The sequence below is a fragment of the Theropithecus gelada genome, chromosome 7a, assembly GCF_003255815.1.
Source record: "Theropithecus gelada isolate Dixy chromosome 7a, Tgel_1.0, whole genome shotgun sequence".
NCBI classification, from domain to species: domain Eukaryota; kingdom Metazoa; phylum Chordata; class Mammalia; order Primates; family Cercopithecidae; genus Theropithecus; species Theropithecus gelada.
Window position 1 is genome coordinate 30513417 of NC_037674.1, and position 17236 is coordinate 30530652.

At 37.6% G+C, this 17236-nt stretch overlaps 1 protein-coding gene across 1 annotated transcript; it reads right to left on the reverse strand.

Moving 5' to 3' along the window:
* Nucleotides 1–286: 286 nt before the first annotated feature.
* On the reverse strand, nt 287–16383 carry RSL24D1 (ribosomal L24 domain containing 1). Its single transcript, XM_025389558.1, has 6 exons — nt 16119–16383; nt 12003–12116; nt 10261–10333; nt 4655–4718; nt 2289–2374; nt 287–1203 (listed from the first exon to the last, which is right to left on the reverse strand). The coding sequence occupies exons 1-6, from the start codon at nt 16197–16199 to the stop codon at nt 1130–1132; spliced, it is 492 nt and encodes a 163-aa protein (XP_025245343.1). The 5' UTR covers nt 16200–16383; the 3' UTR covers nt 287–1129.
* Between the last annotated feature and the right edge of the window lie 853 nt (nt 16384–17236).

Consider the following 17236-nt stretch of genomic DNA (forward strand, 5'->3'; position numbering starts at 1 on the left):
AACACTGAAATAAAAAAAGAGCCATTACTTTATAATTATGTAAGGCTAAGAATTAGTCATTTTTTCTACATTCTACCTTAAAAAAAAAATATGCAAACTGATAGTTACTTAGTATCTTTAACATACTTAAAATTGTAAACAATGTAAAAACACAGAAACATTAAGTATCTATTTCTCTTTAATTAAATGTATCTCCTACTTAAATGGGATGTGTGGAGGAAGATTTCTTCTTCCAGATAATCAATACTTCATCTTTGTTTAGTGCCTTTAAATAATAAATATCGCATTACTTTTTAAATGGTTTTATTTTACATACAAATAATGAACATACGTTGTACCCATAAATTCTACCTTCCAAAATCAGCAGCTTTTTAAAAGAAAACCACATAATAACTTTTAAAAGGCGCTGGGATTCCTCTGCTTCTAGATCACTGCTGGGCTAGAAAAATAAAGTTTGTTCTACCAGGAATCACAAGTGAGAACTGAATATTCTCCAAAGTGGAAATTCTAGAGTGTAGTGTCACTCCAGGCAAAGATTATTCAGTTCTCATCCCCAACATCCACAACTACCTATCAGAAGGGTTAAACCAGGTCAAAACAGTCCAGCATAATTTAGGTTTCATCAAACAATGTCATTATGCTCTTCTAAGATGCAAATAAACCAAAACAGGAAATACTAAAACAAAAATAATATCTGATACTGCCATACAAATTGTTAGTTCCTTTTTGTATCCCCCTCTTCTATAACATTAACAAAGGGAATATTTTACCGCAAAGAATATTTTATTTTATACATCACTAGCCATGAATTTTTGCCATTAGTTACTATACAAATGCTGCCTAGTGCCATTACCCAAATGGCATAACCATTTTACATCCACAATTCACTTCTATAGTTATAAGCAGAATTTTCATGATTTACTTAAGTACATCTATCAGTGAAGATTTAACACTGAGATGCAATCTAACATCCATAATATCTGATGTTATGTAGAAGGCAATGTAGGAAAGATGTATTTTAATCACTTTTCATTTAAGTGACCTTATGTAAAAAATAAGATAATTTAGCAGTTCCAAGTATCCAAAGGGTCTTTTCAAATGTACACAAAAGAAATGGTTACAGAGATTTTTAAGGAGCATCTTCCATGTCCACATCCTCTTGTAACTGCTGTACCATTTTCTCTTCCAACTGCTTCCCTTTGCCTTTAATAAAAACAAGTAAAAAATAAACAACTTAATTCAATGTGACCTTACAGAATTCACATCAACACTTTATAAAGGATCCTGCATGTTTTAAAGTAATATAAGCCATTCCTAAGAAATTTAACAACAGCTAAACTAACATAGGTCTTATGATATGCCCTGCATCAAATAAACATTCTACATACATTTGCTCATTTCACTCTCCTAACAACCTCCATTTTAAATATGAGAAAACTGAGGCTCCAAGACAGATTAACTTGCCGAAGGTCACTCAACTAGAAAGTCATATAAGTCAAAGCGCTGGCATGTGAACTCCGGCCATCTGGATCCAAGGTCCCTGCTCTTAACACTGTTCTATCTACCTCAAAAAGGATTACCTAAAAAATTAGATAACAATGGTTCCTTTCTGGTGCTTTTTGACTATCAGTTTGTTATCATGTATATGTGAAACAAATGCTCCAGAATTTTGTCTACTTTAATAAAATTTGGTACAAAAATAATACAAGTAGATTTACACAAACGTACTCAACATGTGATTACAGAATTTGACCTTTACTAACATTTCTTTCCCTTTAAGTGATCTACCTAAGTAAACTGCATAAGAGACTGTACTTGGTGTTAGCTGAGTAAAAGAAACAGTAGTCCAAATTTTAGTATCAGAATCACCTGGAATGCTACTGAACAGTGGCTCAGACTCAAAGAGCCTCGGCCTATGTATTTACACTAAGTTCCCCAAGTTGGTAATTCTGAGACCAACCAAAGTTTGAGAAACACTAATATAAAACATTGTCCAAAAATCCTCTACAAAACTATTACTCAAATAATTTTGCTTAACTTGGGGAGACATGGAACATAGAATTCAATGAAGGGAAAAAAAACACCATATAAATAGATTACACCTGGGAAATACACTGAATAAATTACATTTTAATAGACCAAATCATATCATACCTTTACTATGAAAGATAATATTTAAAGGAAAAAATACCCAAAGTTAGTTGGTACCCAAATACACAGACCACAAAAATCTACATTTTTCATTTTTCTTCTTAAAGCAGAAAATTCCTGTGCAACGTAGAACTCACCTGCAAGAGGGGCTCGGATAAGATGGATGTTTTGCTTGACTTCTTTGATATCCTGAACTTTCTGTAGCTCTTTATTTTTCTTCAATCTACAGCAAAACACATTAAAGCCAAAATTTCAGTTACTAACACTGCTTTAAGTGGCATCAATTCACAATACAGCTTCTAAATGTTGTTACTTCAGTTAGCCCCACAGATGGGGAATGGAAGCACGATGGCTGCCCTTCTGTTCACTCCCCTTTCTTCTCCCCACAACACTCCCCATCCAGCAGCAGCATCAACACCAAGTGAACAAAGAGCCTCTCAGTTCTCTCACGTTATTCCCAAATGGCAAGTGGTGAACATAACCTAAAAGAGATATATACCTTACATTTATTCCCAAATCTAAAGTAAGGTCACCTGTTAAGCCCTCACAAATGTACATTTTCTTCCCTAACAACTCAAACTCAAAGTGGTTTTCTAGTTCGAAATTAGCTCAAAATAGGATTCCTACCCTACCACAACACTTGTTCATGCATTCATTCTTTGTACTTAAGAATGGCACAAAATGGGAGCTCAATATATATTTGCTGAGTAAACGAAGGATGTGAGTCATGAAAAGAAGTAGTGCTTGGCTGGGTGCGGTGGCTCACGCCTATAATCCCAGCACTCTGGGAGGCCGTGGCGGGTGGATCACGAGGTCAGGTGATCGAGACCATCCTGGCTAACATGGTGAAACCCCGTCTCTACTAAAAATACAAAAAATTAGCCGGGCGTGGTGGCGGGCACCTGTAGTCCCAGCTACTCGGGAGGCTGAGGCAGGAGAATGGCAGGAACCCGGGAAGCGGAGCCTGCAGTGAGCCAAGATGGCGCCACAGCACTCCAGCCTGGGCGACAGAGCGAGACTCAGTCTCAAAGAAAAAAAAGAAAAGAAGTAGTACTCTACTACATAAAACAATCTTTAACCCTTTAACTGCTACAGTGCCTAGATCTTTTCTTCTCAAATAGATAAGTCTCTGTTATATAATTTTTAAAAAACCATTGGGTAATTAAAAGAGCACAAAACACATGATATTCAATAGAAATGCTAACAGACTAGTCCTCAAACATTTTTCTGAAATGCTTTAAAATTTTTAAGCCACAAAGCTGCTGGCACGTGCTTCTTTTCCTTGACATATTCCATAGCAATTAATTTAAAAGCTAATGGTCCTGCTCTGAAAAAAATAGCTGATTCCAAGCTGGGGAAGAGGAAACATCTTGTGAGCTACGAAACATGAATGCACTCAAAGAATGAGGAGAACTGTCAAAATGACATAACAGTCTGCCTGAAGGAACTCCCACAGGCCAAATGTGGGCCACTTAGAACATCAAAATAAACAATGACAATAAAGAATTATAACCCAATGTATACCATAAGAATCCATGAATACACACAGATGTAATATGAGTAAAGGAATAAATCTTGAAATTGATGGAAAAGGGAAAGTTCTTTCTTACATGAGAAAATCAACTAAAAAATGTAGAAGAAATGATGGAATTAGAAAAACCACCATTTGGCAACAATCACAACAATAGTAGTAAGTGATTCAGGCAAGACTCTAATGAAAACCAAAACCAGTAGGTACAAGTTTGAGGAGTAATAGGCTCTTTACTGAATCTCTGTGTATCTCCCCCAAGAGATGTACTGATTATAAGGAAAACAAACTAGTAACCTTCCAGTGGAGAAACCTAACAGACATCACCTTAATCAAATGACCAAAGTTAACATCATCAGCAAGGTGACATCATGTGCTTCCCGATATGATGCATGAGAAGGATATGCCATCATTTCTGTGACATCCCTGCCAAAGGTGCCTAACCAAAATCTAATGAGGAAGATATCAGACAAACCCAAACTGAACAACATTTTATACAATAACTTGACCTATAGTCTTCAAAACTACCACTGTCATGTAAAAGAAAGAAAGATGAGAAACTGTCCAGATTAAAGGAGCCTGAAGAAACATGAAGGACTTTCCGTTGCTATGGACGTAATCAGAATAACTGGTGAGGTCTAAACAAAGTTCATAGATTATATAACAGTATTATATCAATGTTAATTTCCTGACTGATAGATAACCACACTGTGTTTAAGAGAATGTTATTTTTAGGTTACATACACTTAAGTATACTTAGAAGGAAAAAGCATTATGGTCTTCAATACATTGTGACAGGGATAAAGTAAATGTAAAATGCTAGCAGAATATATAAGAGTTCTTCATATTATTCCTGGAAGTTTTTGGTAAGTCTGAAGTTATGTCAAAATTAAAAATTAAAAAAAAAAATATGAATGCCTCTAAATATCTACTAGTAATTACTTTCCAAAAGTTACTCCACATAAATATTCATACCTGTTCATTATAAATTTAGCTTGGCGTTTCTGTTTGATCTCTTCAACTCTCTTCATTGCATCAACTACAAAAAAGTTCACAAGAGTTAGCAAATGTACGCACATTCAAGCACTATGATCAACAACTGCAATAACAAGCACTTCTTTATTATTCTGATTTAGAAATGAATTTACATGAAAAAAATCATTACAAAAACAATCCCTACTCAAAAAGCTGAAGAAGGTATATACTCATGGCCATCATCACTCTCAACATTCTAACAATTATCATTTCTCTAATTTTTATTTGACAAAAGTCTCTATTGCTGTTAAATTTTCCTTCCACTTTAAACCAATCCAATGCTTTTCAAATTTTACTATACAGAGAACTTGGACTATTGACAACTAATCTCATTCTTAACTTGTAATTTCCATGAATAAAGACAGCATCTTTCTGGTTATGAACACTTAAAGTGCCTGGGATATGGTCAGCACATGATATTGGCAGAATGAACCAAACAATCAATACTAATATGTTCTAGACCACAAAAATCCAACTGTTTTAGAAAATGTCTGCAGGAGCGTTGGCTAAAAGGGGGCTGAGTCCAACTATGCTCTAAAATCTCTATTAGTACTATCCAATGAAAGACAAACCACATATGAAATTTTAAATTTTCTAGTAGCCGTATTTTTTAAAGTAAAAAGGAACAGGTGGAAATTTAATGATACATTTTATTTAACCCAAATTTTCAAAATACTGTCATTCAACATGCAATCTATATAAAATTATTAGTGAAATATTTCATTCCTATTTTCATATTGAGTCTTCAAAATCCAGCATTCATTCCACATTTACAGCACAACGCAATTTAGACTAGCCACATTTCCAGTGCGCAGTGGCTCAGACACCACAACTTCTGATCTACCTCTTTAAAGTGTAGTCTGCAGATCTACAGAATAAGATATTTATATAGTCTTAACGTGTCTCCCAAAAGTGCACTTACTCATTAAAAAGAGTAAAACAGTAACTCTTCAGTGGAAAAACCTGACAGACACCACCTTAACCAAATGATCAAAGTTAACACTGCTAGTAATGGAACTAATGGACAGCTTGTGTCTCCTGACAAAGAACACTGAAAAAACTCAGCATCGAATCTCTGGTGCTCTTGCCAAATGTGCATTATCCAAACCTAATCTGAAGGAAACATCAAACAATCCAGTTAAGAAATTTTATACCAAACGCCTGGCCCATATTCTTCTGAACTGTCAATATCATGAAATATAAAGACAAACTCAGGAAATGTTCCAGATTAAAAGAGATTAAAGAGACATGACATGTACTATTCTTACAAATTTTGCTATAAAGAATGTGACTGGGACAATCAGAGAAATATGAATAGGTCTGAGATTAGGTAATAATATTCTATTAATGTTAGTTTCTTAATGTTAATAATTGCAGTGTGGTTATGTGAGAGTGTTCTTATTTCTGGAAATACATATTAAACTAGGGATAGAGAACATTATGTTTGCTTAAACAGTTCAGAAAAATATACGCTAAAGGGAGAAAGGGAGAAAGAAGAGAGACAGAGAGAAAAAATTAATTTAACAAAATGTTAACATTCTGGGAGTCTGGACGAAGGATATCAGAGAACTCTACTCCTGCAACTTTTCTGTAATCTGAAATTAGGTCAAAATAAAAACTTTTTAAGAATTGTAGTCTACGACCAGTAACAGTGGCATCATTTGGGAGCTTGTTAGAAACAAAGGATTTCAGGCCCCACACAAACCTATTATATCTGAATCTACATGTTAACAAAAACCACCAGGACAATCTTTAAGACCCCTAGTATTAAAGCAACGTTTATATAAATAATTCTAAGAAAATGTCAACTATAAATCTGCATATGCTGTAGCTCAGAATTAATAATATGCTGGATATGTAACTTTTTTTCTTTGTCTTTCAGCAAAAATAAGGACAAGTTCTAGTACTCAGAAGCATTTCCACACTTTAAACTTATTTAGAAGGGAAATAAACACAAGTGGCAGGAAAATCCTTTCCAAAGAATAATATACTGTATTTCCAAATATTCCAGAAGATTGAAATATTTTGAACCTAAGAAGCATCTGACTGTACAATTCACAACTGCAAAGATATGGAACCAACCTAAGTGCCCATCGACCAACAAGTGGGTAAAGAAAATGTGGCATTTATACATGATGGAATAGTACTCACCCAAGAAAAGGAACAAAACAATGTCTTTTGCAGCAACTTGGATGGAACTGGAGGTCATTATTCTAAATGAAGTAACCCAGGAATAGAAAACCTAATACTATATGTTCTCACTTACAAGTGGTGGCTAAGCTATGGCACGCAAAGGCATACAGAGCAATATAATGGACTATGGGGACTCAAAAGTGGGGGTGGGGTGGGGTAAGGGGTAAAAACTATATATTGGGTACAATGTACACTACTCAGGTGATGGATGCCCTAAAATCTCAGATTTTGCCAATCTACAATTAATCCATGTAACCAAAAAAACCACTTGTACCCCAAAAGCTACTAAGATTAGAAAAAAGTTCAACAAAAATAAAATAAGTAAAAAGTTAAAAAAAAAAAAAAAACCTGAAGACATTAAAAATTCACCTGCAACACAGACAGCCATGAGGGATAAAGTGCAAACTACTTTTCCTGGTGTTTTTGAAATTCTAACATACTACTGTTTCTACAGACATCAATACCTTAACGAAGGTTGTTCAATCCATGTCCTCACATAATTTGATAATGTAAGTAATGAACATACAACTCTTGTCAACAGATTAGTTTATAGACCAAATGATATTGAAATATGAGGGGTGTGGAGAATCAATAAATCTCTTAGAAGAATAATATATTGTTCTGGAACAATACTGAAAACAACTTTTATTAATTGTGTAAAACACCAGGAAACAATCTTAAATTCCAAAGACTCTCATCCTATATACCTAGCACTCATACTGTCCACTTAGCAGATCTTCTTAGAAAAAACTATTTTTAGGATCCCAGTAAAAAGGAAAGCAGAATCAGTGCAGGAAAAAAAAAAAATCTACAAAGCACTGTTTCTTACAGAATTTACAGATGTACAAATGAGGGGGGCAAGAGAATGAGACTCTGTAATAAAACCTAACAGAAACAATAAAATAGGAGTACTCAGTAAATGCACCTAAAGGGCAGAGACTGTGTGTGACCTGTTCATCTTTGTATACCACAGGCAGTGCTTAATAAATGTGCAATGAATTAAAATAAAGTAAGAACTGCAGAGAACATTACCATTACAGCATGTGAAGTCATACAGAACACAGCAGTATTTCTCTCGAGCAATATAACACGAAACTAGCATGGTAGACCATAGAACTGATTATTCACGTTATCACTGAAATTGGATATGCACCTCATTTCAACAACCACCTAAGTCAAAGCAGTTACAAAATATGTAAAAATGATCTGGAGCTGCTGTCTTCAAGCAATAACAACAACAACAAAAGCAAAGGTCAAAATGAAATAAAACTGAATGAAATCCAGAAATGCTTCAGGACAGGCACGGTGGCTCACGCCTGTAATCCCAGCACTTTGGGAGACTGAGGCGGGCGGACTGTCTGAGCTCAGAAGCTTGCCACCAGCCTGAGTAACATAGTGAAACCCTGTCTCTACTAAAATACAAAAAAAATTAGCCAGGCATGGCAGCGTGTGCCTGTAGTCCCAGCTACTCGGGAGGCTGAGGCAGGAAAATTGCTTGAACCCGGGAGGCGGAGGTTGCAGTGAGCCGAGATCACACCACTGCACTCCAGCCTGGGCAACAGAGCAAGACTCCGTCTCAAAAAAAAAAAAAAAAGAGAAATGCTTCAGGACTTTCCAATAATGTCCTTGATAAGGATGCCTTTTGAAATCAATTTAATAATCCTATAAGTTAATCTCTTTAGAAATCCTTGAGTTTGAATAAGTGTTATTTCCTTGTCAAATAAACCCAATAAAAATCAATTGCTTTTCAGAAATTAACTCTTCCTCTAATTATAAAGCAGAAGGAAAAGACCTTTTTTTTAAAAAGGGGGTAGGAGAGACCCAAAGGGTACAATAATTAGGGCTAAGTATAGAAAAGGCAATTCCAAATCTAAACTCCAATTTCTCCACATGGTCCAGGGTAAACAAAGCTTTAGAACAAGTTTGACCAACCCACAGCCCAACATAAATTCGTAAACTTTTTAAAAACATAAACAGAGTTTTTTGCAATTTTTTTTTTCTTAGCTCATCAGCTATCATTAGTGTTAGTGTATTTTATATGTGCCCTAAGACAATTCTTCTTCCAATGTGGCCCAGGGAAGCCAAAGATTGGATGCCCCTGGTTTAGAAGGTGTAAATACTACTACAAAGGTCCACACATTTTCAATTCTTCCCCTGAAGTCTCGTGACTGACTGGAGTACAGAAAGGGATGCCCTGCCTATGATCTATTAGGAGAGTAATAAAGTTTGTGGAATTCTAAGCCTTACAGACTCTGGTTAACAAACCACATCACCCCCACACCCAACACTAGAAATGGCTACAGGCTGCACAAAGGTAACCATGGGAAGAAAAGAAGGCAGGGCCAGTGCCCGGCGTGGTGGCTCACGCCTGTAATCCCAGCACTTTGGGAGGCCAAGCCGGGTGGATCACTTGAGGTCACGAGTTCAAGGCCACCCTGGCCAACACGGCGAAAACCCACCTCTACTAACAATACAAAAATTAGCCAGGTGTGGTGGCATGCGCCTGTAATCCTAGCTACCCAGGAGGCTGAGGCAGGAGAACTGCTTGAACCTGGAAGGCAGCGACTGCAGTGAGCCGAGATCATGCCACTGCACTCCAGCCAGGTGGACAGAGCAACACTTTGACTCTCAAAGAAAAAAAAAAAATAATAATAATAATAATAATAAAAAGGCAGGGCCAACGGTCCCAAACATCCAAACATACACAAATGTTGTAGAACCTACAAGCGAGCTTAAGGGATTAACTTTTTCTACATATGGGACTTTTTTCATTAAACTTTCTGCCTACTTCAGGGAAAAAAAGAAAAAACTAGGTATTATTGCTTTTAATTTCAGAAGATTACAACTTCATTTTTTACCTAAGTCAAACACTTAGAAATTCTCAGGACATTTGTAATGTTGACCTTAAGCACTACACTTTTTAATTTTAATTATAAGGTATACAGAATACAAGTTTATATCCTAAACTATACGGTCTAAACATGTGAAGTGTGTTAGGTTTTGTGTGTATTTTAACTGTCCCACACTCACCCTAAAACGGTATTTTCCTTCTCTCTTTTTTTCAGCTACCTGTATGTTTTTACACCTCTGTGTGGGCACTTCAAGTAGTATCAAAGTGAATAATTACATTATTTTAAAATGAACACACCAGCCAATTGTAAAAAAAAAAAAAAAAAAAAAAAAAGATAAAAGATATGACTACAACAGAACCATTAAAATGAGGATAAAATAATAAAAGCCAGGCGATGACAAATGGAAAATTCAATATTTAAACAACAAGCTGACACTTAAAGTTATAGTATTATCCCAAACCAGTCTCTCCTCAAAATTATTGGTATTTTTCTGTGACTTACTAGTTTTATTCCATAGCTCTCGCTGGTATTTGATAGGTTCATTTCTACGTTTTTCAAATTCAAATGAATTATCCTGTAAGAGGGAACAGAGGAGATAAAAATAAAGTTTTAAGAAAAGTAGAAAGGAAACATTTCTTAAAACATCTTCCTTTTCATAAGTGTTCTGAGTGAACACACATCAAGATTCGCCCCTCAGGGTGATCTCAGAGAATATAGGTTTTCAAACTTTTTCTCCTTTCACACCGCCCTACTGAAAACATCTTTCTATATAACGGTGCTTCTCAAAGAGAGAGGAGGAGTCAGTAACACCTCCATCCCTCAGAACGGCATAGGACAATTACCAGGATTACAAACTGAAAAACCTTCCCCATTTCCATTCCCAGATAAGATTCAAAGCCAGAAAACTCTGAATTACATTGAACCATATGAAACTGCCATTTTTCACAGATCAAAAAAAGTCAACATCAAGAATTCCATGTCCTTCCTGTAGGAGACAGAAAAAAAGAGAGAGAAAACTTCATATGGTTCAACCTAAATATCTATGTGTTATAGCAAAAAGGTATGAAAACTATATATATCTTCAAACAAATGAGGTGCTACTCTGCAGAATATAAGTCAGGCCCTACATTTCTTCAGATCTCCTCCAAAGACAGTTACCATTGCTAGTGGCTGGTATTTTTACAGTTAATGATCCTTTTAATCTTAAAACACACAAAACAATTTTGGAAAAGCTACAGGTATTTCTTGGTTTTCAAATCTATCTGACAGGCATATAAAACAGCACCACCTCTGGATTTAGCTACTATTTCTTTTATATATACACACCTTTATTCAGAGCATAATAACCTCAGCCACAAGGTAAATGGTAATCAGTAAATGACTGACTAGCAGTCTTTCCTCAGGCAGCTGCCACTTGCATTTAGGCTGCTATGCTTCTTCTCGTCCAGAATGAAAATTATTTTTGTGACAGTAATTATGATTTGGCCTTGCATCTGGTCAAACGATACTCTTTACATTTACTGCAAAGCTCTGGTATTAAGGAAGCCAGGAAAGGGCTTGATGGAAAATGCTTGCAGATACTGACTGCCCTTTAGCAATAAAAAGGTGGGAAAGGGGTCATAGGTTTGGTGGGTAAAGGAGGCCATGGACGGAGGGGACAGTTTAAAAGATCTTCCTCCCTCAAAGGTAGCCTGTACTGCATTTTCATCTCCTTTCTTTATAGGGACTGAACGCGGACAGCTTCAAAATATCCCTTTATCAATTCAATGTAACAATATAATGATGGAGGCTCACTCCATTAAATCCTCTTCCCCCTTGACTTAGCTCTAGTCCTCCTCACACCAACATTACTAATTTCTCTGCTCTCAGATACAAAGCCCTGCTAAGGAAATCCAGAAACTGATAAATGACTCTATTATAAACTTCACCTGAGCCTTGACTGCTGTTCAGAAATGCTTTCTCTTAACTTCTTCTCAAAATCTTTCAGTAGCAATACCCAACTTCATCCCAAGCCATTTAAATGATTTTCCTCTTTCTCTGCAAGAGCTAAAAATAGTAGCTCCACAGAATTATAGTTTTCAGGACCATGTAAGAATGAGATTATTTCCAAAGCCAAATACAAATAAGGCACTTATTAATCATGTTATAGGAGGCCTTGCCATGACTGATTAAATGACATACGCCCTTCAAATACTAAAACTGTGAAACGTGTAAAAACTATATTGATAGCTAACTGTACTCACCACTGTAAGCTCTTTACCAGCTGCTTTCCGGAATGCCTTGGTCCACCTAACTTTGCGAGGATTGCGCTTCTTTTTAAAGTTTTTATGACATTTAGATTTGCAAAATCTGAACACCTACAAGAAAAGTTAAAATATTGAGGAGTCAACATTAAAAACTTTTCTATCATAAGATGTTACCCCTGCTAGACAAAAAATACATGCCCTTCTACTTAAACTGCCATTTAGAAATGTGTAAGATATATCAGATTAAATGGAAACAACTATTTTTTGACTGTCAAACATCATCCCAACCAAAGGCTAAGGGCCCTGAAAATATTATTTCAAATTACTAATCATTTGTATAGAATAACAGTAAAATTATTTCAAATAAAGGGAATAGTTGTAAGTAAAGTCATTTAAGTCCTTTCTTAATTCAGGATAATTTTCAAAATTCACTGTCTCTATACCTCAATGGGAATAAAAGTTTCAAACAACCATTCTGAAATCTCCTTTTGAGTCTTTCCATCTTCCTTGTTGAAAGCACAAAATAATTTCAAAAGCAATTAAAACTGGTGCTCTAATAGATTTGTTTTCGACTTATCCATAGATCTGCCAACAACATTCTTTACTACTTTAACTCTCCATCTTCATCCTAAAAGATTTAATCCTTTAATAGTGCTAACTTACAACTTGATGATGCTTCAACATGTTCCTGAAATGGCTTATTAGGACTCATTTTATAAATCTAACAGTATTATTTTGTTATTTCGTAATGCCTTAGAACACACTGCAATTTGTGTATGCCACTGGAGAAAATGGGAAGAGAAAAAGTAATTATTTGGGGTTTGTGGATCTTGGTAAAGAAAATTAAGTTGAATTATACCTAGAAGGTATGACAGATAAATAGGTCAAAATAAACAGTACAAACACTTCAAACTAAATAAGCCTGTGTATGTATCACAAATCATACCACTTTTCACCTTTTATATATGTTGCCCTATGGGGAACCTCAAGTAGGTCACTTACACACAGTAGGACAGTTTTCTTAGAGACTGCTGCTATTAGTTTAATCTGATCCAGGCCCATACCTCCTAGAGAGCCTTCTCCTAGAGTGAAAGCATGTCTATATCCTTGAGTTAATTTCAAATAGACTAGAAAATATAAGAACTACTAAAGTCTCTTGGAGTAGCCTACTATGAAATCATAAATAAAAAATGAATATATTAAAATCATTGTGAAACGAATTATATTTCATTTGAGTATTTTCAGCCCAAAATACTATTACCTTTTTAAATAAAAGCCTCCCACATTTAATATCTACTAGATGACCCTTAGGCAAACTCCTTTTTCTACTATTTATCTAACAGGAGGACTAAACTTGTTTTGGCTCCTCTCAATTCCAAATAGATCCAATGAGGAATCTACTTGGTTCCTTATCTAATAGGTATTACCTGAAAGGCACAATGAAGGATCTAAAGAGACTTGGAACCAGAGGAGGTGTGAAGGGGATTCAATCAGCAAATAAGGAGTATCTATGTGCCTGATGTTGTACCAGTGCTAAGGATACAAGAACAATTAAAATTTGGTACTCTACCTTGAAAAGCTTAGTCTGGCAATGCGATAGTCTCACTTTGCGATCAAGAAAGACCAAGATCTGACTAGGATACAAACAATGAGATAAAGCTATAATCATGTATAATGTAACATGTAAACACATATGAGGAAGTGGTTAAATCTATGGTGGTGTAAGAGGTGGATGGCTTATGTGTCAGGCAAAGCTTTATGTTCTCAAGTTTCTCTTTTAATTTAGTCCCCTAAATGCTAACATGCTAACAAATGATCCCCCATACCTTGGACTCACAGGTCTTCAAACTTTTCTTATTCCACTAATTCAACATGTATTAAGCCCTCATTAAGACTGTATTTTTCCTGTTTGCAAAGTATGTGCAAATATGGAGAATTAGCATTAATTCTACCCTTAATCCATTTATGCCTAAGAAGAGTAAAAGGTGAAGTTTCTATTAACAACAGTCTCAGAAACTAAGAGAATAAAGGCAGAAAGACTAGTTAAAGCCTGGGAAACATAGCAAGTCCCTGTCTCTACAAAAACAAAAACAAAAAAAAAATTTTAATCTCCCCGTCTCTACAAAATTTTTTTTTAATGTTGGGCATGGTGGTGCACACCTGTAATCCCAACTACTCAGGATGCTGAGGAGGTAGGACTGCTTAAGCCCAGGAGACTGAGGCTGCAGAGAGCCATGATCACACCACTGCACTCCAGCCTGGGTAATAGAGAGTGAGATCCTGTCTCAAAAAAAAAAAAAAAAAAAAAAAAGACTAGGTAAGAGGCTATAAAAGTGGTAAGTGCCTAATCTGAACTAGGGCAGGAAAGCAGAAAGAAGGCAAAGACACCACTATTTTTTCAGAGGCAGGATAGGTAAGTCTTGATAACTAGATACAAAAGGTGAAAGATTCAAAGATGACTCTCATATTTCTAGCAAAACTATCTGGGCACTTAAGAGTGGTATTAATTCACAGAGCAAAAAGATTTGAGGTACTAAGGAATTCTCTTTCAGTAGGCCCACTGTGAGGTACATCCAGTGGAAAATTCAGATTTGGAGCTCAGGAGATTTAGACTTGGAAATCAAGAACATAAAAAAGGTGAGATACTTGTTCTTTGTTAGTGCTTCAGGCCCTCTATCTTTTATTTCCTCCATCAACTCTCTTCTGGATCCACTGGTCTTCCTTAGGCCAAGCTGACTCCCAGCCAACTCAACACTGTCCTTATTCTTCATCAACTTAACTTCCACTGTGTCTACCAAATCAATACCCAGGTCTTGACAGCTCTCACGATCTGTTGTTCTAATTCCAATATCCAGCTGACAAGCATCCTGGACGAAAATCACAAAATCGTAACGAGATCATGTATAACGAGATCATGCCTACTCTGAATTAGACTCCAACCTGGCAATCTTTTGGTTCATTTTTATAAACTTCTTATCATGTTCCTGAGAGCAAGTATTCAAAACTTTCTACGTTCTTTTACCTTACCACACATAGCTTTGGTCCCTCATTTTCAGCTGAATCCCCTGCATCTAATTAATGGGGTCAATATCTTTGATCTGTTACAGAGATATAAAGTGAAGTCAGACTTGTAATTCTTTAGCATGTCAAATTCACCTTAATATACAGATTCTTAGACCCTCTTCCCCTCCCCTAAAGATTCCAAGTCAACAGATCTGGTGGAAACCAGGAATCTGTAAAAGCCCAGTAATTCAGAAGCAAACTTAAGAAGTCAAATTCTGAGCAACAATGTGTTTCTCTGAGAAAGAGAGGAACGGGATTCATTCTGTAATGACAGGACAAACTCATGTACCATTCAAAACGTCTTTCACAACTAGGACTCATTTATTATTTACCTTTATACACTTACTATAATTATACTTGTAGCCCTACGCTCAAGGCTCTATCATCTTTTACAATCCAGTCACTTATTCAAACAAGTGGATTTGCTCCGTTCTCTGCCTTTTCTCAAAATGTTCACTTTCCTTCCACTTAGAAGGCTCCCTCCGCTCTTTCTTCCGCAAAATTCAGGATCCAAGATAAGTATCACCTCCATTCTGAGTCTTTCCGTACGGGACCCTCCCCAACTCACCCGCAGTACCTAATGCAGTACTACCTGCAGTAGACTTAATACATAAGTCTACTATTAAGCAATATGGAGCACTTCCATCAACCTCTACACTTTAGTATGGACCTCAGCATAATGCCTGACAGGGTATACACTAAACAAAGTTTACTGGATTCAAGAACGTGGCCCACGTACACAAGTGGCCAAACAGCCCTCACAGACATCCAAGATTCCTGGTAGGCGCTAGCTGGGATCGCTCCTGAAGCTCCACGCTGCCAACGCCACCCAAGGGTGGCCTGGTGACCAGTGCCACTCGGGACACCGGGAAGGAGAAACGCCCGAAGCGGAACGCTGAGACCGGAGCCCCAGTTAAGCCACCCTCCCACGGGGACAGCGGGAGCAACCAGGGCCAAACCCGGCAGACGCAGAAGCACCCAGCACTTAGTCCCCGCGCCCAGGAACCGCGGAAGCTGGGCTGAAGCGCAGACTGGTCTCGGTCGCCTCACCTTGCAATCGTTGCGGACGAACATCATGCCGTGTCCAGGGTAGATGGGCCCCGAACAGAAATAACACTTCTCGATACGCATGTTCAACCCGCGTGGGACCCCACCAAACAAACGCCAAGCTTGAGAGGAAGTGACGCAACCCCGTCACCGGAAGTGACCTTCTTCCCCCTTCCCCCGACCGGAAAAAGGCAAGCGTCCTTAGTTCTCGCGGGTCAGTTAGACGAGAAGCGAACACGACTGTGCCTCCCGCGGCCGTGCGGTGAAAAGCGCTGCCGTTTGACGCAGGCGCAGAGCTGCAGACTAGACCTGTTCGCTCTTACTTTGGGGAAATACGGTTTTGCGCCACCTTCTGAACTCGCTCTCACAGCGCCTATTTTTTTTCCTCTCTGTATGTCGGCATTTACGCACCTTTTATGTATCTTTGGTTTGTGCTTTGCTCCAGAGTGCTCTCGAGTGCACTGTCTTAACTCGTTTGTCTACTGCCTGCCCTAAACCAGCCCTCGATTCTCGTCCCATGGTGACTTTCAGGGTGTAAGCGGCGAAGAACCTGCAATCCAGCGTTGCTTCTTCAAACATTATAATGAAAACGGTTGAGTCGTTGATGCTCCAAGGACTTTACCAGCAATTTTTTAAAATGTAAAATCGTGTTCTCCGCCTCCTGCCTCCCATTTTAATTAATATACATATGTAGTAAACAAATACTTTCGGCTGGGCGCGGTGGCTTACGCCTGTAATCCTAGCACTCTGGGAGGCCGAGGTGGGCGGATCACCTGAGGTCAGTAGTTTGAGACCAGCCTGACAAACATGGAGAAACCCCGTCTCTACTCAAAGTACAAAATTAACCGGACGTGGTGGCGCATGCCTGTAATCCCAGCTGCTCGAGAGGCTGAGGCAGGAGAATCGCTTGAATTCTGGAAGCAAAAGTTGCGGTGAGCCGAAATCGCGCCATTGCACTCTAGCCTGGACAACAGCAGCGAAACTCCGTCTCAAAAACAAAAAGAAAAACAAATACTTTCGCCAGAAACTACCTCCTTTCCTAGACGTGCTGTCTTCCTCCCCAGGGGCAAAACAGTTCCATTTGTTACCTACCAGAGCTTTTCTGTGCATAGGCAAACACG